Raw genomic sequence first — 21,398 nt, forward strand, 5'->3', positions numbered from 1 at the left:
TTGGAGGCATCAATATGGACGTGGAATATCAAATTCTAGTCAGGAGACCTCAACACTGGTGCTAGTTTGAGGGTTTTGAAGGATGTCTGGCATTTCTCAGTCCACTCAAAGGATACTAGTAGTTTGTAGTGGCTAGAGCTAGTTTGAGGGTTTTGAAGGATGTCTGGCATTTCTCAGTCCACTCAAAGGATACTAGCAGTTTGTATAATGGGCGGGCTATGTTCGCACAGAACAAGATGAATCTCCTGTAATAGCCCATGTGGCCAACAAATCATTGGACTCCCTTGGCGTTAGTTGGAGGTGGTAACTCCAAGATGAATTTGATTTTATTATGGTCCGCAGAGATTCCATTGCATGTGGCCCAGAATGACACCATGTTTGACCCAAAACTGGCATTAAAGAGGATTGAGGGATATGCGATATAAGCAGCATTTCTCGAGAACGAGCTTGAGGTACCTCAAGTGGTCATCCCACTTCAAGTTCACGCAAATGTCGTCCAAGAAGACTTCCACAAAGTCTCTCAGATAATTATCTTTGAATACCGTGATCATCCATTGGACGGTAGCAAGAACATTGGTTAATCTGAATATCATCACCCTGGCTGCATACAACGAAAACACAAATGATGCCCAATCATTGCTCACTACCATCGTAACAAACAATAAAGTAAGATTGGCTGTAATCAACATATATAAGGCGCCAAGAACAAGAACAGAGAATTTACTAACAAAAATAGAAAAAAACACAACATACATAGTTGGTGACTTGAACATTAGCTACAAAGTCAACACAAAACAAAGAACACAACTCCAAGAATTCATGAAGCAAAACAGTATGAAACAGATGATTACAGACCCAACAACTATATATGGATCAACATTGGATCACATTTGGACAAACAACTCCTCCCAAGGACAAACATTTGGTACAAACATTGCTTACTAGTCACACCATTCCATTACATATGCTACAACTTCAACATCATGAGGGGAGGCCCCTTTGAATGAAATTCATCTTGTTTAGAAACACAATGCCCACCTATGAGAGGGAGTCTATAACAAGTACAACTTGGACTCTTTTTCCTTCATTCAGGGTGGTTATAGTTAGAGACGAAACCAATGTTCAGCATGTTTCGATGAGCTAAATTTGTAGAAGTCGCATAAATCGCCATATTTCAAGGACCTCCCATTAACATTGGAGAAGTCCATGATACTCCTACATTCTCGCGACATTGCAACCACAGAGAACGTCCGATTTGGCCAAGAAATATCGCCGTGAGTACATGAATTTTTTTCATGTACTCACGCTACGTCCAAGCTTTCATGCGAAAATCTCATGAGCTTTCATCTAGGCATCGCGGAATGCGCTCTGGGTTTGCCCGCTGAGCTGATGTGCCAAACAAACTTGATGGACTTCCAATCTTGGTCGTCCATTGCTTGAGCAAGCTTGGGGCGCAGGACCACTGTGAAAACACCCTCAGTTACACGAAGCATGCGGCAGCACGTAGAAGGAGAAGGCTTCTGCTCAATGCAAATACAGCACCTGTAAAGGTCCTTCCATTATGTGTAAAAGCACACAACTCTCGGCAAACCAATTGAGGGTATCTCGAACGAATCTCATTCGTCCGTGCAAAGCAACAACTGAGCTAAGGAGCGATCTTTGCGTTAAAAAAGCATCTCAGTAAGCAAACATGCTACAAACAAAAGGATGAGCAACGAATCATTTGATGTGCCATCGTCACCCAAGTCGTATCAGGAAAACATATACAAATGATATCTCCTCCAATTTCAAAAGCAAATCCACCGGGACGGCCAGCAAATGATCTCTCATCGCTTAACCACAAATCTGTAAAGCAAACGGTCTGCAATAGGAGCAAATATCTGTGACGTGATGCACTTTGCTAATCAAGTATTTGTCTCACTCACCAAAACCTACTAATTAGCATAGGAAATGGAAGGTCAACTTTTTTTAAGTTAGGTTGCACAAGCATTCGCCCGACAAGAAATGCGCCGGCATTGCTATGGACACCAAAGAGAGCCAACATAGACTTTCATCTGTTAAATGCTTCCCACATGTCATTGTCCACAAAAACATCCGCTCAAGGTGCCTGGTGCAGAAATTGAGTCAACGGAAAGCAATTATCAAACAAAGCTGTAGTTAAAACCCTATGCAAATATGAGTTTTGAAGGCAGTGTCTTCTTAGCTAGACTCGTAGATATCTTTGGGTAAAAACAGTACTGCTCAACAAGAATGCTACCGAGGCAATATCTCTGGGCATTGGAGTATTGAGCCAAATGGTTTCGTGAAAATGGCTTTTCTTCAAAATGGGATTCTCATAACATTTCTATAGTTTTTAGATTCGTTCCTCCATCAGCTTTCCTTGTTGCAAATTATGGGCGCTGTAGCAGTTTGCACGTGATAAGGGATTCCTGGTCATTGCCTTCGGGATTTTCCCACGATTTTCTCAGTTAGGCAGGGTTATATAAGACCTCTTTAACCGATTGCTAATTCTGAGACATCTGATTGACATAATTTCCAGAGATGTTCTTCTTCATCAGTGTGGTACTTAATTGCCTTTCTCGTTATCGTCTCCAGCAAAAGGGATTGGACAACGTTTGGGGGCTTATTGCTGGCTTTACAGCTTGATAGGGGCAGGTGTCAGTATTTCTTAAGCGCTGTATCTTGCATTTGGTTTATCCTCTGACACTCAAGGATCTAAGTGCCATTTTCCAGGTTCCTCCCTTGTTGCTTTGGTCTTTCCCTCCTCCTGAAAGTTGCTGCTGGCTATAATTTATCATATCAACACTTTAAATGAAAATTGATCCACACACTCTTCTACTAAACAAGATAAACCTTGTGCTATTACTTGCTGTACGTAAGGTTCTGCCTATTCAGTATACACATTTTTTAACTATCAAAAGGGCACAAATTAATGGGAAAAAGGGGCTACTGTTAGGGACATGATGTGTGACAACAAGACATGCCTAATTGCACTGCCGCCATTACATATTATCAAGAACGAGTAGCATGACCCGTCTATGATGGGTTAGAGACCCACTCCGCTGGGTCTCAAGGTGGGATGTATAGACTGTGAATTTTCAATTCTAGGTAGATGGGCTTTCCATCTTTGTATGCAATTTGTGTTTCACTTAATGCTTTCACTTAATGCAGAGAAGGCGAAAACCCACTAAGAGATGGGGGGGGAGGGAGTTTAGGGTTGAGAGAGAGAGTGAGAGAGATTATATATGTACATATACATGTGTGTGTGTGTGTAACAAAAGACATTTAATTGCAAGCAACATACTTTAACAAAAAATCCACTCTACAAATAAGTGTACTTCAAAATGTTACATCACACAATAGAGCCATATATGCCAAGATACAATATCTCCCCTATTCACTCTCCCTTAATAAATTCATTAATTTGTTTCTTTGCTATCTCTATTAACCCAATTAACCTAAGCCTACTATTAATTAATTCGCTCCTTGCTCTTCCGCACCTCTCCCTGTTCCACACCTCTCCATACTCCGCTCTGCTCCGCGCTCCCGCTCTCATCCCCAGGCTCCCCTCCCTACTCTACTCTGCTGGGATATATAGCTATAGAAGCTTCTCAATGAAGCTTCCTCTATTGAAGCTTCCTGTAGAAGCTTCCTGTAGAAGCTTCCTACGAAAGCTTTCTACGGAAGCTTTTGGAGTCTTAATTGGTCGCCTCACCCTCCTACATTAATTCCCTCCCTCTCTCTCTCTCTCTCTCTCTCTCTCTCTCTCCCCCCCCTACTCTCTCTCTCTCTCATCTCTCTACTCCCTCCCTCCCTCTCTCTCTCTCTCTCTCTCTCTCTCTCTCTCTCTCTCTCTCTCTCTGTGTGTGTGTGTGTGTCTCTCTTTCTCTCTCTTTTCTCCCTTATCTCTTGCTCTCTCTCTCCCCCCTTCTCTCTCTCTTTCTCTCTCTTTCTCTCTCATATCTCTCGCTCTCTCTCTTTGTCTCTCTCTCTCTCTCTCTCTCTCTCTCTCTCTCTCATATCTCTTGCTCTCTCTCTCTCTCATATCTCTTGTTCTCTCTCTTTGTCCTCTCTCTCTCTCTCTCTCTCTCTCATAAAGTACACACACTTTTTTTTGGGTGAAAACATACACACAATTTTAGAATAAAATCTATTATACAATATAAAATATAATATAATATATCTATAATATATATTATACATATCTCTCTCTCTCTCTCTCTCTCTCTCTCTCTCTCTCTCTCTCTCTCTCTCTCTCCCCCCTACTCTCTCTCTCTCTCTCTCTCTCTCTCTCGTCTCTCTACTCCCTCCCTCTCTCTCTCTTTCTCTCTCTCTCTCTCTCCCCTCCTCCCTTCTCTCTCTCTCTCTCTCTCTCTCTCTCTCTATATATATATATATATATATATATATGGTAGGGTAGTCTCCCTATAATATTAACATAAATAAATATATCTTCAATAAATTATATATATATATAATTATATCTATTTATTCACACATATTTAATAATATATATTATATTTATTATTATACACATAATATTTATATAATATGAAATATATATGGTAGGGTGGTCTCCCTATAATATTAACATAAATAAATAAATATATATATCCTCAATAAATTATATATATATATATAATTATATCTATTTATTTATACACATATTTAATAATATATATTATATTTATTATTATATATATAATATTTATATAATATGATATATATATATATATAGATATGTATGTATATATATTTTGAAAATTATTTATTATAATATTATAATATCTCTAAATATATCATAAAATATCTAAATAATATATTTATTATTTAATATTAACTAATATATAAGATAATAAAATAAATACTACCACGTGTCAGCTGAGCTACTCACGCCTCATGTAGCGCGCTGGTGCATGTTTGCGCGCCATGTGTCTGAAGGCTTCGGTATCCGGAGTTAGTTCGCAGTGGCAATCCTCGTGAGTCGTGGCAGTTGGTGGTCTGTCAGCTCGCAATGGCACTCCGTAGTGCACATTTGGCAGTGGCAGTCTGATAGTCGAGTAGTGCACCGTTTGTGGGCCGAGAATCGCGGCTCTGAGGCTCTGATTCCTCTCTCTATAGCTGGTAGTCTGCCTGAGCAACCTTCAATGCTCTGTGGAGGTTCTATGATGACTCGCCACATGTCAGCCTCCCTCAACTCCTCCGAGTCTCTCTCTCCTTCTCCTCGCCGTCGTGCCACAGCATCTTCGACTGCCTTTGCGTCTGGCCATGTCATCTACTACATTACCGCATCACGCCTTTGTTTGCTGCATGTCACCTCTTGCCAACCGCATCACGACACGTGTCACGATGGGCCTCCCCTAGTCTATTGGGCCTCTGGCCTTCTGCTTGTCTTAGCCACGTGCTGTCAACGCCGCCCTGCCAGTGACCTGACCACATCAATGTGAGTCACGTCGCTGTCATCACGACATCGTCAGTTGCTTGCTGCGCATGTCAGTGTTGCCACCGTGCTCTAGTCCTTCTCTTGTTGTCTCGCCACGTGTCTTTTTTCTCCTCACTCCACTCCCAAACCTCCCTCCTCTTCTAGCCGGACCTCTCGTGAAACCCCTCCGAACCTATACGATGCAACCCCCTTGTCATCCAACGGTGCAGATGCCTTGACTCCTTCTGAACCTCTAGAATTCCTCCATCGGACCTCCCGCGAGCCTCCTTCCTCTCACGTATGGGATTTACTGCCTTGAGGAATATAAGAGATAAGAGATGCCCATCTTCATCATGACGTTTATTTCAATTGACAAGTTGTCATGGATTCGTTGAAACGAATCCTGGCTTGATTTCTATGCATGATCATTTGATACAAATGAAACCTCACTGGTTCTTAGCTTAAGCATGGCATTACAATACTGCTATGCTGTTCTTAAGGAGGTAATGTACTACAATCACATCGTCAACCTTTTTAAGAAATGATGGCTTACCTCAATCACTTTGGAGGAAGCCTCTCAATAAAACAGAAGATTAATCAAAGTGTCGATAAGCATTTCGATAATTTGTTATTGTCTCCTTCCATTACTCCCTTTTTCTGTGCTGCTTGTCTGAAGAAACTAAATGCATACAACTAGGTCTTCATTAATGTGCATTTATTAAGTAGGATTGTAAAAATTCTAGCTACGAGATTAGGGGACATACATATACACGAAGCCCATGTATATGTTCAATGGGGGGACATAAAGGCACACAAGGCCATTTTCAGTTAGCTGAATACCATGTTTTTTAGCAACGAGAGCTTATGATATTTACGTCGAATGTGTAAGCTGTGTATCGCTGCCTAAACATAACGACTCAAAAGGATGACCTCCGTATTGTCACCATTTCCATGAAAACACAAACATGCTAAGAAGAAACATTGAGTAATAGATCCCATTCCAGTGAATTGGACTCCTCTGTAGGAGAGTGTTTTAGCATACAGAGTTTGATAAAAGAAGAGCCGCAGCCATTACAAAAGCCAAGACATTAAGTAAAAAGCTTCTTTTCTCCCAATTTGAATAAACTGGTGAGCTGCTCTTCCTTTTTAAATCCAGGAAAAACTCGTTCATGCTGCGGAGGTTTTGAGATGGAGAATTGACAAGAAAAACAAGGACACTCTCGAGCTTAGAGAGTGCCCATGATTGAAATTAAAGATCAACAGACGGACGCAGCCTCTGTCCCAGCATCACCTTCTGCACCCTTCGACAACTCGTTTGTGTGCAGAGACGTCGGTGTCCCATTGTTATCAGACAGTCCTGTAGTCCCTACGACTCCAGCATCCCCTTCCACATGCTTTAAATCCTTGTGTGCGCCTGCATTCGTGGGCGCTCCATTGTGATCAGACAACCCTGTTGGAATTCCATTGTTTTCAGAAGACCCTGTCTCCGTAGCTGTTGGAATTCCATTCTGTTTAAAAGCCCCTGTCTCTAAGCTTTCTTTAGAGGATGCCAATGACAGTATTTGTTCGTCTCCCAAAACAGGAAGGTATCTTCCCTCAATAAAACCTTGTTCATTTAAAACACTCACAAACCGATAGGTGACCTACAATATCAGAAATAAATGAATCAGAAAGAAGGACATGCGATGCGAGTAGATTTAGCTTAAGTAAGCAAGATGCTATTGAAGATGGAGGTATTTTCAGGGCCGAATTGTAGAATATGCTGAAATTGCATGCCTGTGTTGGTCGCCTAAATTTTTCAACCAAAGCTGACGATATTGCTGACAATTTCCCTTCAAGAAGTTTGCTCTTCAGATCCTTTTGTACCAGGGGGTTGAACTGACTGTCCAAAGAGCGAGCTGCGAACAGCCAGGCTGTAACGATCATAAGTAGAATCCCCCCTAGATAAGGGGTAGAGTTTGCAAGGGAGCCAAATCCAAGGATCAAAAACTGCTGGATTAGTGCTCCCCCAGATTTGCCTAGAGGATTGCAAACAACATCGATGGCCGCTTTTCCCTTCACCTGCACATTAAAGACAATATGATAAAGTTTGTCTCTGCAGACTAAACAGAGGGAAATTCGCATTCTCATATTAAATAAAAGCTTTAAAAGGTGAAAAAACCTTCGTGTCTTCGTCGAGAGGAATGTAAGCCATCTCTTTGCAAGGATCAAAGAGGCTGTACTTCGCACTTTTGCTGAAAATGTTCTGCAAAGCCCCTACATATACAGCAGCTAGCAAAGGTGTCACCCCAAACCGGGAAAGAATCGGAGTGAGGGGCTCACTGCAAAGTATCAAACCAAAGAAGGCTATTCCAGTGATAAGAAGCACGGATGGAGTGATTGTCGCAGCTACTCCCCATCCATACTTGCGGAAAATGAACCGGCTTAGCAGCATCATACTAAAAGTCGCTACCCCAGTATAAGCGGAGAAGTCACCCATGAAAGAAGAGTACTCATTGGGACCTGGATACTGCGAAAAGAAAAACAATAAGCCGCAAGTTTGATGTGCATGCACATTTATGCTGCATGGAAAAGGATTTCTATCTGTGAACTCTTTCTGGGCATTAAGCTTTGCAAGTCAGCGTTTCCAAATTCCTTACCTGAGCTTTCAGCTTTGATTTCCACGTTACTTCAACCAGGTTGATACTGATTCCATAGGCAACCACTAAAGTTGCAAGATCTCGTACATATCTTGAACTCAACAAAAACTTTGCGCTTTCTGCCATCGAAAGCTTTGGTTTCTCCTTCTACAAGCAATATTCAGGCATGCGGTCAATTTTGGAAATATATTGAAGCTCAATCTCCGTTGCAAGACGTTCAAATTCTTAGAAGTCAGATCAAGAAAGCCAATTACCTTTTTTCTAGCTTCTGCTTTTGGGAGCGAGGGATCATTAACAACGAACTTGTTCACCCACCAATAGATGCCACAGATAACAAGTCCAAGCGCCACAACCAAACTCATCATTCCCTTCAAAGACATACTCCATCCATCTACTCCAGGACCGAGCTCCTTGCGGAGGCTCGAAAAATATTTCACAGTCTGGCCTGAAAATACTAGTGCGACGTTTGCTCCCAAGCCAAACAGAGGATAAAACTGCTTTGCCTCATCAACAGTTGTAATCTGAAACGAATCGCCAGTAAGTAACGAGAAAACAAAGTGCAATCATCTGAGGTGAAAATGTTGAGAGACAAAGCCCCTTCTTGTTGGTTGAAAAAAGCAGGTGTGGTAGGTTCCATACCTGGTTTGCAAAGCCCCAAAAGAGGAGAGATACTACCACACTTCCCCAGAGCTCCGCCATTACATAGAAAAGGCAGAAAGTCCAAATTCTGAGGATGGCGATCGGTCCCATGAAGCTCGGTCCCAAGGCTGCCAGGAGCGAATCGGCCAGGCCAATGGGATGTAGAACATCTCGCAGTGGATATAGCAAGAAGGCGAAAGCTCCAAAAAACCCAATGAAAGGGAAAATGCACGAGTAGAAAAGCGCTTCCTTGGATAGCACATTGGAGAGCTTGGTGTAGATCACCATGAAGCCAATCGCCATGGGCAGATTCACCCAGGTTTTGAGGAAGGGAATGATTTCTGCGCTGCTCCCTTTCGCGGTCACGACGAGCACATCCTTGGTGTCGCGAAGGATCGTGTAATTGAAGAGGATGCAGAAGAACATGAGGCCGAGGGGAATGACCTTCTTCAGCGTTGGGAGCTCAATGCCGAGGATCTTTTTCGGAGGAAAGGATGCGGGGACGACGCCGCCAGGCCCGTCCAAAGGGACTGCAGCTGCGGCCTGTGCTCTGGGGAGAAGAATTCGTCGTTTGGGAGCGAGTCTGGAGCTGTGCATGCCTGGAGAGAAGGTTGAGCTGTCTGATGCGGCACCACCGAGGCGATTGACACGAGGCCATCGTTGGCGAGGGGAGGTGAGGAAGAATAAAGGGCCGGAGGGGCGGGGAGAGGTGCGATGGATGCAGGAAGGAAGGGAAGGCAGAGATGAAGAAGGAGGCAAAGCTCGGAGAGACGAAGCCATAGCCAGAATTGTGTCGTCTCTCTCAGAGCTGTGTGCGCGAATTGCTGTGTTGCTCTTCAACCATTTCTTCCCTTCGGATTAGTTTCGCAATGCGAGCTCCGATAGTCTGCTTCGTACTCCTCTGATCTCCCTCTCTCTTTCTGTGTGTGTCTCTCTCACATTCGCTCGCTCACTCTGTCTATACGTGGGTGTTACCGTCGCCCTCTCTGTGTCTCTCGGTCTCAAAAATCTCTCCCTGTTGCTCGCTCGCTCCCTGGGTCTCTTTCCCGTCTACGCCAGGAATTGGATTGAAAAGAAAAAGCTCAATTGGGCTAAACACACGAAGCGCCCTCGCCGGCGTTGTGTCTCGCTCTGGGCGCTCTCGATGTGAGCGATCTCTGTGGCTCTCTCTGGCTCTCGCTGTCGCTGGCTGTGTCTAGTTCCTGGTTAAGCCACGAAATGGGAGCAGGGGAGCTGGGCTGCGTTGTCTGAGGCTGTGGGAACTGGAGTCTGTGAGTGTGGATCTGCGGCTGTTGGTGCTAGGTAGGAGGAGAAGGCAGCGGTGGGATGGCGATGGTGGTGGAGGGGGTGGCGCAAGGCATTTGGTCCGATTTGCAGGGAGAGAATCGGGGGGGGGCGCAGAGTGCCAACACACACACACACACTCTCAAGCTCACGCGCGCTCTCATTCTTACACACGCGCGCTCGCACGGGGACGGCCGCAGAGATCGCCACGTGGTCGCCTCCAAGGCTCGCTTCCAGCCGTCCACTTGTCACCCCTCCCTCACGAGAACCCCCCCTTTTTCCCTCCTTTCTCTCCCACCCTTCCATGTCGCCCTCTCCTCCAGTTATTAAATAGTAACAGGGCATTCCCATGGAATGAACAAGTTGCACAAAGTTCACGTGGCCTGCCTAGTTGATCCAAAATGAAAAAGAAGACAAAAAGAGGGAGGGGGAGAGAGAGAGAGAGAGAGAGAGAGAGAGAGAGAGAGAAAGACTCACTTGACTAAGGAGACCTCAACAAGAATGATGCTAACTAAACGTAGACACCAAATTATCCGAAATTTGGAAAAATACACAAATGCTAACTAAACGTAGACACCAAATTATCCGAAATTCGGAAAAATGCACAAATCCCCTTTTTCATTTCCACTGCAAAGCCTTCACTAAGATGTACACCTACGACAAGCCAAAAATCACTTCCTATTTCAATGGGAGGAGAAACTATTGACGTTCCCACGGACTCAATCAATGAATTAGGCATGAAAAATGGAGGGGGAAGGAGTTCCGTTAACATAAGAATTCATGTATATGTTAAGCGCACAAATGGGAGCACTTGATTCTTGGATCATTGCCAACGAATAGAAATCTTGAATGGATCATTTCAGAATAATTCAAGCTTTCTGTATCCCCATTGTTGCTAGAGCTTTTCAAGCCATAAATGACTCCTATTTTCTAGCTTTGGATGTGGGAATGTCCTTTAAAGGAGCATGAGAACGATGCAATTTTTGTGATGAACAATTTTCTAATAATGTTTGAGGTGGATTTGGATGATTTCCCTAGTCGGGATCTTGCAAAAATAAGGGCAACCGCTTCCACTCTTGTTTCTTCCAAAATTTCCAACGTTAAGGCTCCCTCTTGGAACAATGGCAAAAATGGTGGCAACTATAAATTAAGGTCATCTCAAAATTCGGAACAGTTGATTCAGGGACGCGGGAATGCCCATCAACTCACTCTCACATGCATTGCAAGTCAACCTTAGGGTTGACCTAGCATGACTCCTTTAGAGCGCATTCTCGCTCATCATTACATGAGCAAGAATGCCAAAATTTCCCAAGGCCATACAGGTTCCCACTAGCCGCCCACCCAATCGACACGTCGAAATGCAAACAACTACTCATGATAGGAAGAATCAAACCCATGCATTTTTTGGGGCTACCAGGCTTGCCAACCTTCCCAGCCCTTCGATTTCCATTTCATTGCCGTCAGCAAGTTGGGATCTCTAACAAAGGATGATTTGCAAGCAATGTGCAACATGAGGGAACGGGCAAGTCACTTTTTGCAACCTAGCAAATCACCATGTAAACTCAAGCACTAGTGCTAACACAAAAACGAGCTCTTACTTGAGTCTACAATGTTCACAAAAAACCAAGGGTTAATGTCAGGTGTATGGCATGTTTTGAAAATTAACCTCCAAATTTGCTAATAAACCTACAAATTTCAAGGCATTTTGGTTATATATTTGCTTAAAACTTGCAAAATTTCAATCAAGACCTTCAAATTTCTCAACTTGAAGGTTTTTGCATGTTTTCTATGTTTATTGAACTTCAAGAGGATTTTCTCCACTCCATAGTTTTAGGGGTGCCAAATAAGAGGGCATTCCCACGACTAAGATCTCATAATTTGCAAGAAGCCAAAAGATAGGCTCCTCACAAACAAATCACCTCACTCATCAAGGCTTGAGGAGCTCCCACGAACATCACTAATTGTGTTGATGTCAAGTAGAGAAGCAGGAAAATCGGAACTTTTAGTGTAAACCACAAACATCATGTTCCTCATCTTTAGCCTAAGTTATCTCATAATAATTTGGAATACTCTTCGTGATGAAGGAAGCTCTAAGGACAAGCCTTCCCACTCACCCAATGTTCCCACAATGTTCTCACCCTCACTACTGCATGTGGTAATGGAGGCTAATTGGATAGTGAAACCCATCATTAGGGAGCATCAAATCTACCAAATAACTATTTATGAGAGGAACAAGCCCAAAATCCCAATCCGTTACTTGAGGGATTCCCTCAAACTATTGCCTGGTAGTTCAGAAACCTACCACTCTATTTTATGGTGTGCATAGGTCAATGAACGAATAAGAATAAAGGATCCCCTATCGACTTGCATGGCATCAATTTCTCTATTTATTACTATGTTATTGACGAGGCTTCTCTTATTATATGTCTCCCTAAAATGGTTTCCAAGTTGTTTTCTATGTGCATATATACTTGGCACATTAACTCCTAAACTAAGCATGACAATTACATTACGATATGACCTTGCTTGTGGATTAAATGTTCATTTAACTTAGTCATCAATATCTACAAATGTTGACTTTCCAACCAATTTTCAACATCAAGATCTATTTCACAAGGCTATTGTCATGGTAGAGTAACTCGCATATACAGCAATTCCAAACATTAAAAAAATGGGACAACACATTATACTTTCTTCATGCAAGTTCATAAAAATGCCTAGAGAATACGCTAGCTCATGAAAGATAAAAGGTATTCTTTCTTTGCTAATATTTGTTTTTTTATTGAACATAGTTAGGCAATATGATAATACCTTATGTGTGTATGTACAACACAATGGATTAATCATCGCTATACATGTATCCAACAAAATAATCAAATATGAAAAAAAGGCATAATTATTAGTTTTCATACTGGACTTGTTATAGTAGAATGAAATAGACATTAGCCTTCTCATATCAATAGATATTGTATACATCAGTAATCTTGCTACAGGTAGGGAATAATTATGGCAAGAGGATTGGGATTGTGTTTAATAGAATAAGCATATCTATAATCGCATGGGATAAACTTTAATGTGAGTATACCTCATGAGGTTTAGGATTTCAAGATGTTACAAAAGCGAGAAGGAAAAGAGCTGGTTGGCAATTCCAAAGGGTGAGCAAGAGGGAGGGTACTGGGGATGTGGGGGGGGGGAGGGATGATGGGGGAAATTGTGATGAAAGGAGGTCAGGTCTACAAAACCTATGCATACACATGGCTCTCTAAAATCTCATCATTTTATTTTTATTGTGAAATAATCCTCCTCTAGATCTTGCTTGTTTTTTAACTTTTTGGAATACAAGGATTGGATGGCACCATGATGTTTTTGAATTCTATAGAAATGTGAGACTTTCTAAGGATGATTGTTACTAACATGATTATGATTCGTTACCTATCCAAAAATTCCATGATGAAGAACAAGGAAAATTAACAGATACTAGAACTTCATTATGAAATCAATCACACCAACTGGTGTAATTTTATAAAAAAGAATGTGAGGCTAGAATGTAAATATAGCCACCATCAGAGATCACTACCCCCTCCTACTAATGGGCACAACCAAGTGCGAATTCCTCCTAAAAATTGTTCAAAGTAGCGTTTTCAATAGAATGGATAATTTTTACATAAAATAATTCCATTTGGTCTATGTATATAGACTCATGCAATCTACAACTTTTAGATATAAAGTCATGCCATTCGAACTATATATTGCTCTGAGTCCTGACCACTTTCCAATGAGTATTGTACACAACGTTTAAGGCATTCCTCAATAGATTTATACAAAGTATTTCTAGATGCCTTTTGCACACATTCATGAAAAGTGGATCACTTGAAATGCTTTGACCACAATTTGATAAAATGCCAATACATGGTCACACATGGAGTTTGTCTTGGGACACATAGTCTTGGTGTAATCTATGGGACTTCAGGAAAGACAATTAGCTACTATTTGAGGAGTTGAGGATCCAATTAAGGCTAAATATAGATGAAGCTTGTCTGTTGAGAGGTATTTTGGAGAGAATTTTGAATATGGTCCGTCGAATTGTTTAATATCTCAATTGTGAAAAGTCAAGTAATTGTCTTTGGGGCAGACCTATCTAAGAAAACTATCAGCTAAAGTAGTGAATTGTTGATTCATTGGTTTGTAGATATTCATCCCATAATTGAGATATGGTCATGTCAACTTCAAGTACTTGTTAGATCTCAGGAATCAGAATATGGCAATTGGGATTCCGAAGCTACAGTTTCTTGGAAAAATTTGTGAAGCATGCTGCTTCGGCAAACAAAAGCGAACCAACTTTGTCAGAAGTACCTCTTGTGCACGAGGTATTCTTGATTTGATTCATACAGATGTATGGGGTTATGCCCAGACCCGCAGCATCAATGGTTCACTTTACTACTTGACTTTCATCAACAACTATAGCAGATATTGTTGGATCTACTTTCTGAAAGAGAAATCTGAAGTGTTTTCCAAATTTCAAGAATTCAAAGCCATGGTAGAAAACCACACAGGCAAAAAGATCAAGGTCATGAGATTAGATAGAGGAGGTGAATACATGTCTTCAACATTCATGAACTTTTGCAAAAGTCACGGTATTCGAAGACAATTCACATGTGCAGATACTCCTCAGCAGAATGCAAGAGCTGAAAGGAAGAATGGGACTTTAGCAGACAGTGCTAGAGCAATTCTTAGTGAAAAGCATCTTCTGAATCAGTATTGGGCAGAAGCAATAGCTACAGCAAACTACTTGCTTAATCGGCTTCCTGCCGAACCGATATAGGGTATGACTCCTTATGAAGCATTCACTGGACAAAAGCCACACATTGGGCATCCCCGCATATTTGGTTGCATAGCATATGCCCACATACATGATGATCATCATAGGAAATTGGATGCGAAGTCACGCAAATGCATCATGGTTGGCTACAGTGAAGAAAGCAAAGCATACAAGTTGTATGATCCCATCAACTGCAAAGTCATTATCTCCAGAGATGTAATCTTTGATGAGGAATCAGAATGGAAAGCCTCACCTACACAGGAGATAGAAGCATCAACTTCACAGTCATCTATAGAACAGGTTGATGAAGAAGAGCAAGAATTGCTAGCAACACCCCAAGCAGAGCCACAACAGCTCAGACGGTCTACTAGAGAAAGCAGATCACCAGCTAGATTGACATATGCTCAGAAAGGCAAAGCAATTCAGGTGGAAACCACCAACTATGCTCTTATGACTACCATCATGGCTACAGAAGAGCCAGTGTACTTCGAAGATGCGCAGTAGACAAGCCATAATGGCAAACTACTATGAATGAAGAAATGGATGCTTTGTATAAGAATAGTACTTGGGAATTATGCGACCTTCCAATAGGAAAGAAGGCCATAGCAAACAAATGGGTATACAAAGTGAAGTACAATCCAGATGGAAGTATTCAGAGATACAAAGCCAGACTAGTTGCAAAAGGATTTGCACAACAATATGGTCAAGACTATGATGAGACTTATGCTCCAGTAGCAAAGATGGATTCCATACGGTTCTTGATATCACTAGCAACACTCAGCAAATGGAATGTGTTTTAGCTTGATGTCAAGAATGCATTTCTCAATGGTTATCTAGACGAGGAAGTCTACATGCAACAACCAACAGGTTATGTTGAACCAGGAAAGGAGAATAAGGTTTGCCATCTCAAGAAAAGTCTCTATGGCTTAAAACAAGCACCCAAAAGTTGGTACAGCAGAATTGACAAGTATTTTGCTAATCCAGGATACATGAAGTCCAATGTAGATCATACTCTCTACTACAAAGTTCAAGGAGAAGACATTACTATTGCACTTTTGTACGTAGATGATCTCATTGTGACAGGAAGCAAGGATAGCGTCATCAGAAAATTGAAACAAGACTTATCTGCAGAGTTCGACATGAAAGATCTTGGTCTTATGCACTATTGTCTTGGAATTGAGTTCTGGAGAGATTCAGATAGCACATTCATGAGTCAGCTCAAGTATGTTGACAGTCTCCTGAAGAAGTTTCATATGGCAGATTGCAAGATTGTAGCCACTCCCATGGAACAGAGTTTGAAACTTACTAAAGATTTAGAAAAGCCTACAGTCAATGACAAATACTATAGGCAGCTCATCGGATCTCTTATATATTTGACAATCACACGGCTAGATATTTGTTATGCAGTAAGCTCACTAGCACAATTTATGGCAAATCCAAAACAGTCTCACTGGAATGCAGCCAAAAGAGTCTTGAGATACATAAGAGGTACAAGATAGTTTGGGATAGAATACAGAGGAAGTCATCCACGGTTGCATGGATACTATGACAGTGACTATGTCGGAGATCATGAGACCAGGAGATCGACACAGGGATATGAATTTTTCCTTGATCAAGGTGCTATATCATGGTTGTCAAACAAATAGCCAACTGTTTCTTTGTCTTTGACTAAAGCATAATATAGAGCACTCACTACAGGTGCATGTGAGGCTATATGGCTCAAAAGACTATTGTCAGAAATAGATTACTTTGATGAGTCAAAGCCAACAACAATATACTGTGATAATCAATCGGCTCAAGCATTGGCCAAAAATCCAGTATATCACTCCAGGATAAAGCACATTGATGTCAGAGAGCACTTCATCAGAGAAAGAGTGTTACTTGGTGACATCACACTGCAGCATTGTGATATCAAAGAAAATGTTACAGACATCTTTACCAAACCACTCAGTAAAGAGCTTTTCGAGAAACACCAATTAGCTCTTGGTTTGATGCAGAGGAAGGACATTCCCATTAAAGGGGTGTGATGGAATGTAATGCTCAGTCCTTCGATTCCCCAAAATCATCATTTTGAGGGAAGGCCTACTTCATGATGTTGATCTTGAGGGAAGGTGTTGAGAGTTCACCCTCAACATCATGTGATCATGTGTGCATAGCACCATCAAACACCGTATTAGATAAAGTGGGACAAAAGTTGCATTTTGGGAATTTTGAAATTGGGTGGATTTCATTAAATTTGGGAAAGGTTTCATTAAATTTGGGAAAATTTCCATTGATTGTGGGATTTTTTCCAATATTGAATATGCTGATATTTGGAAATTTCAATGATTATGAAAAACTTCATTGGTTGTGAAAAGTTTCATTGGGTATAATAACCAAAACAAAGCATGCATTTGTGGTAGAGTTTGAAAATCATGTATTTGGTGGTGTTAATAAACACTGTTTGCGGACAACATGTATATTTTATTTGAGGTGTCAATAAACACCAGTTGGTGTTGTTAACAAACACCGTGCAAAGTGAACCACTAGAAACAAAGTTGTTGGTGGTGAAAGACAACTTCTAAAAATTGTCATATTAATAATATGCAAATATCCCTTGATAAGATAACAACAATTGAGAAACATCACATGAGAACTTAGTTATTTCTTGTTATGCTCCTAACTCAGCTTCAGAAAGGAGGGATTTATGGGAATCTCTACAATGTTCAGATGGCAACTGCATCCTAATGGGTGACTACAACATGGAAGAGAAAAAAACAGACAAATGGATGGGAAAGGGCACATGCATCAGAGGATCTAAGCTACTTTCTTGGGAAGAGTGTAAAGAACACTGGCAGCTGGTTGATGTCAGTACAGACAGAGAGTTTACTTGGTGCAACAGTCAAGTAGGAGAAAATAGATGCGGTGACAAGGTCATGATGATGGTGGAAATCATTCATGCTTCAAAAAAAGTTTTATCAAATTACCAAAATTTTAGGGACTCATTCATGGATCTTAGAGATTGGCACCAATGCCATTCTCTAAAACCTACTAGGGGAATGGCATCAGTGCCATTTCTCTATGTGGGTTTGGGGAGAATGGCATTGGTGCCATTCTCCATAAACCCACATGGAGACCCGCACTAGTGCCAATGTACATAGGAAAGCCGTACTCATATGGAGCATGGAATTAGTGCCATTCTCCACAATACCACATGGAGAATGGCAATGGTGCCATTGTCCCAAACTGCAAGGATGTCTTTGTTGGTCTTATGAAATTCTGCACAATCCCACATGGAGAATGGCACTGGTGCCATTCTCCATAGGAAAGATAGACTCACATGGAAAATGGCACCAATGCCATCCTCCACAATCCCACATGGATAATGCCAGTTGTGCCATTCTTCCCCACTACAAGGACATCTTTGTTGGTCTTATGAAATTCTTTCGCTGTGGCTTGTTCATAATTAATTTCTTTTAATCGCAATGAGAGGGGCAGATGCGGGGACAAGGTCATGATGATGGTGGAAAGAAGTCATGCTTTAGAGAAGAATTTTAGGGAAATAATTAATAGTTTCACAAAAAAATTATATAGACTCATTCATGGATTCTGGAGATTGGCACCAATGCCATTCTTCAATAACCCACTAGGGGGTTAGCATTGTTGGTAAACTGAAAGGAAAGCAAAGAGTGGACACAAATTCAGAATACTTGCATTATAGAATGAAGAAGGGTGAGGTCCTTAAGTAGGCACCTCATGCTCACTGACATCATTGATGACTTCAGAGCTCCACAATCATCTTCTCAATCTGCTCCTAGCCTTTGAGGCATACACCTTGAGATATCCCAACATACCCCCCCTCAAGGGAATGCCTCAGGCTATGTCAAGGATACATCTAGTCTCATAGTTTCTCATGCCATCTCATGGTGGTCAAGGATAAATCTATGGCTAGGTTCTCATGCTAGCAAGGGTTCCCATGGGTGTAAGGTAAACAAAAGGGATACTAAAAGACCTTCCAATGGTTATCTCCCCTACATGTACATGCACACAATGTCTGCAAGAGGTACCATGGAGCAAAAACACATACACATGGCCTACATCATATGGTGACCAGAGGTGTTTACAAAACACACAAAACACAATAGTTTATTTCATTCATTTTGGAGGACTATCCAGGCTGAGTACCTTGACATAAAAAGAGAGATCTGGAGCATACATAGAGATGATTTAAAATGCATAATCTTCAAAGGATGCCTCATCTTGTGGAGGCTCATCAACTGAAAGTAGATTTGCATTTTCTCTCTTTGCTTTGGCTCTGCAAAATTTCTCATGATGGTTGTTCTTGCCACAGTGTTTGCATGGATTAATTTTGAAGCAGTCTTTTGAAAGGTGATTTGTCTTTCCACAGTGATTGCAAGGGGTAAACTTGCCCTTCTGGACTTTTACAGCATAAACGGTGTCATTGCCTTTCCTAAGCTCCATATGCCTTTCTTCTTCTTGGAGAGCATAGATAATACCTTCAAGATTAGGATTAGGAAGATTTTTCAAAGTGGTAACTATATGATCATAATCTTCAGGCATACTCTTAAGTAACACTACCATAGCATCATCTGGAGTAATAGGAGAGTTGATAGAAGCTAATTGAGTCATAAGACTCCGCATGTAGTTGACATGAGCTGCCAAATTAGTGCCACTAACCATCTTCAATTCAAAGAAAGAGATTTTAAGTGATAATTTAGAGATGTGAGAGCTAGCACCAAAAATCATGTCAAGCTTCTGCCAAGCTTCTGAAGGAGACTCTAAGTCAGAGATGTGGTGAATATAATCATCTCCTAAAGCAAGAGCAATGATACCATATGATGTCTCCTCTCTAGCGGGATCCCTTGCCGGGCATGTCAGAGTTGAGGATTCTCCAGCATTGGAGGCTGTAGAAGAAGCGGTTGGAGTCGGTTTGACAAGTCCCCAGAGGTTCTCCCTCATCAATGCAAATTTCACATTCATCTGCCATGTGTGGAAGCCCTTTCCATTGAACTTCTCTAGATTCAATAGGGTAGCCATGAGAGGGTCTAACCCAGATATTGGGCAGTGTCTTTCTCTCTTACAAGGCAAAAAATAACTGAAAGGCTTCCAAAATATAAGCACTTGATGTAGCAAAGACTAGTGACCAATATTCAATCAATGATGCTTTTTCTTACATGTTTCATAGAGGTGGCTTAAAATGAGAACTTTCCAATCAAAACCAGGTATAGCAATTCAAAGCACAACTGAAGCTACACTTGTACTAATGTTATTGAAAGTTTCAAAAAAATAGAAATGCTAGAATAGCATCTTATGTAGCATCATCTTCAAAAAGCTTGTCAAAACTGTCAAAACCAAAAGGCCGAACTTGGAGGGCTTGTAGCTTACTCTTCAGAGCAAAGGAAAAGGGGGTTTCTGAGGCAAAAGAGAGCTGATATACCACAGAAGGTCCTCTGGGAAGAAGAGGCACAAAAATGCATCAGAACTCCATAGCTTGCCCCTTCAAAGTCGACTGGTTTTTCACTGATTTATCCTTGAATATGTAGCCATTGCTGCTCAGATTTCAGCAGAGGATATCCCAAGGCATGGAGAATCTACCCCTCAAAGAAATTAGAGGAAGATGAAGTATACTGAGAGAAAACGCAGAAGCAAAAGTCGACGATCTTCGTGTAATGGCGACGAAACGAGGGCGTCTTTCTTCAATTCCTTTCAGCCCCAGGGGTTCGCCCCTTCGAGGTAGATCTCCAGCAGGAAGGGCGTGGGAAATGGTTGAGAACCGGAGGAGAAAAAGCTTAAGCAAACTTTGGGAAGAAGAGGAAGAGATGGTGAAGAAGAAGATGAAGAAGAAGATGATGAAGTGGCAGAAATGGGCTCAAGGGGGATCAAAGGGCTCTGATACCATGTTGGTAAACTGAAAGGAAAGCAAAGAGTGGACACAAACTCAGAATACTTGCATTATAGAATGAAGAAGAGTGAGGTCCTTAAGTAGGCACCTCATACATGCTCACTGACATCACTGATGACTTCAGAGCTCCACAATCATCTCCTCAATCTGCTCCTAGATTCTCTCAATCATCCTATGTGGCTTTCCACCACCTAACTGTGCTTATGGGGACCTAACTGTGCCTCTAGCACTCACACATAGAAACCAAGGTGTGCCTGAGGCATACACCTTGAGATATCCCAACAAGCATTAGTGCCATTTCTCTATGTGGGTTTGGGGAGAATGGCACTGGTGCCATTCTCCATAAACCCACATGGAGATTGGCACTAGTGCCAATGTCCATATGAAAGCCAGACTCACATGGAAAACGGCACCGGTGCCATTCTCCACAATCCCACATTGAGAATGGTACTACGGCCATTCTTCCCCACTACAAGGACATCTTTGTTGGTCTTATGAAATTCTTTGGTTGTGGCTTGTTCATAATTTATTTACCTATAATCGTAATGACATGGGATGACTATCAAATGCAGGGACAAGGTCATGATGATGGTGGGGAATAAAGTGGTTGGAATTGGTGTAGTGTGTGCAATAGATCCGGAGATCGAGGCCTACTGTAGAGGTGTGAAGATTGGGGCAGAAAATGTATTGGTG

General features: G+C 41.7%; 1 protein-coding gene across 1 annotated transcript; it reads right to left on the reverse strand.

The window, feature by feature from the left end:
• Window positions 1–6,507: 6,507 nt before the first annotated feature.
• LOC147894405 (ADP,ATP carrier protein 1, chloroplastic-like) lies at window positions 6,508–10,097 on the reverse strand. The gene is made up of 6 exons (XM_087384794.1): window positions 8,701–10,097; window positions 8,316–8,582; window positions 8,062–8,208; window positions 7,584–7,931; window positions 7,199–7,483; window positions 6,508–7,065 (listed from the first exon to the last, which is right to left on the reverse strand). The coding sequence occupies exons 1-6, from the start codon at window positions 9,478–9,480 to the stop codon at window positions 6,679–6,681; spliced, it is 2,214 nt and encodes a 737-aa protein (XP_087240920.1). The 5' UTR covers window positions 9,481–10,097; the 3' UTR covers window positions 6,508–6,678.
• Between the last annotated feature and the right edge of the window lie 11,301 nt (window positions 10,098–21,398).

Source organism: Dipteris shenzhenensis, chromosome 14 (assembly GCF_047967505.1).
Source record: "Dipteris shenzhenensis isolate YYH24624 ecotype China chromosome 14, Dip_SZ_1.0, whole genome shotgun sequence".
Classification (NCBI taxonomy): Eukaryota; Viridiplantae; Streptophyta; class Polypodiopsida; order Gleicheniales; family Dipteridaceae; genus Dipteris; species Dipteris shenzhenensis.

Coding starts and splice junctions, on each gene's coding strand:
- LOC147894405 (XM_087384794.1), bottom strand. CDS start 9,480: ATGGCTTCGTCTCTCCGAGCTTTGCCTCCTTCTTCATCTCTGCCTTCC. Junction 8,583..8,700: donor TTTGGGGCTTTGCAAACCAG/GTATGGAACCTA, acceptor GATTCGTTTCAG/ATTACAACTGTTGATGAGGC. Junction 7,066..7,198: donor AATTTAGGCGACCAACACAG/GCATGCAATTTC, acceptor CTGATATTGTAG/GTCACCTATCGGTTTGTGAG.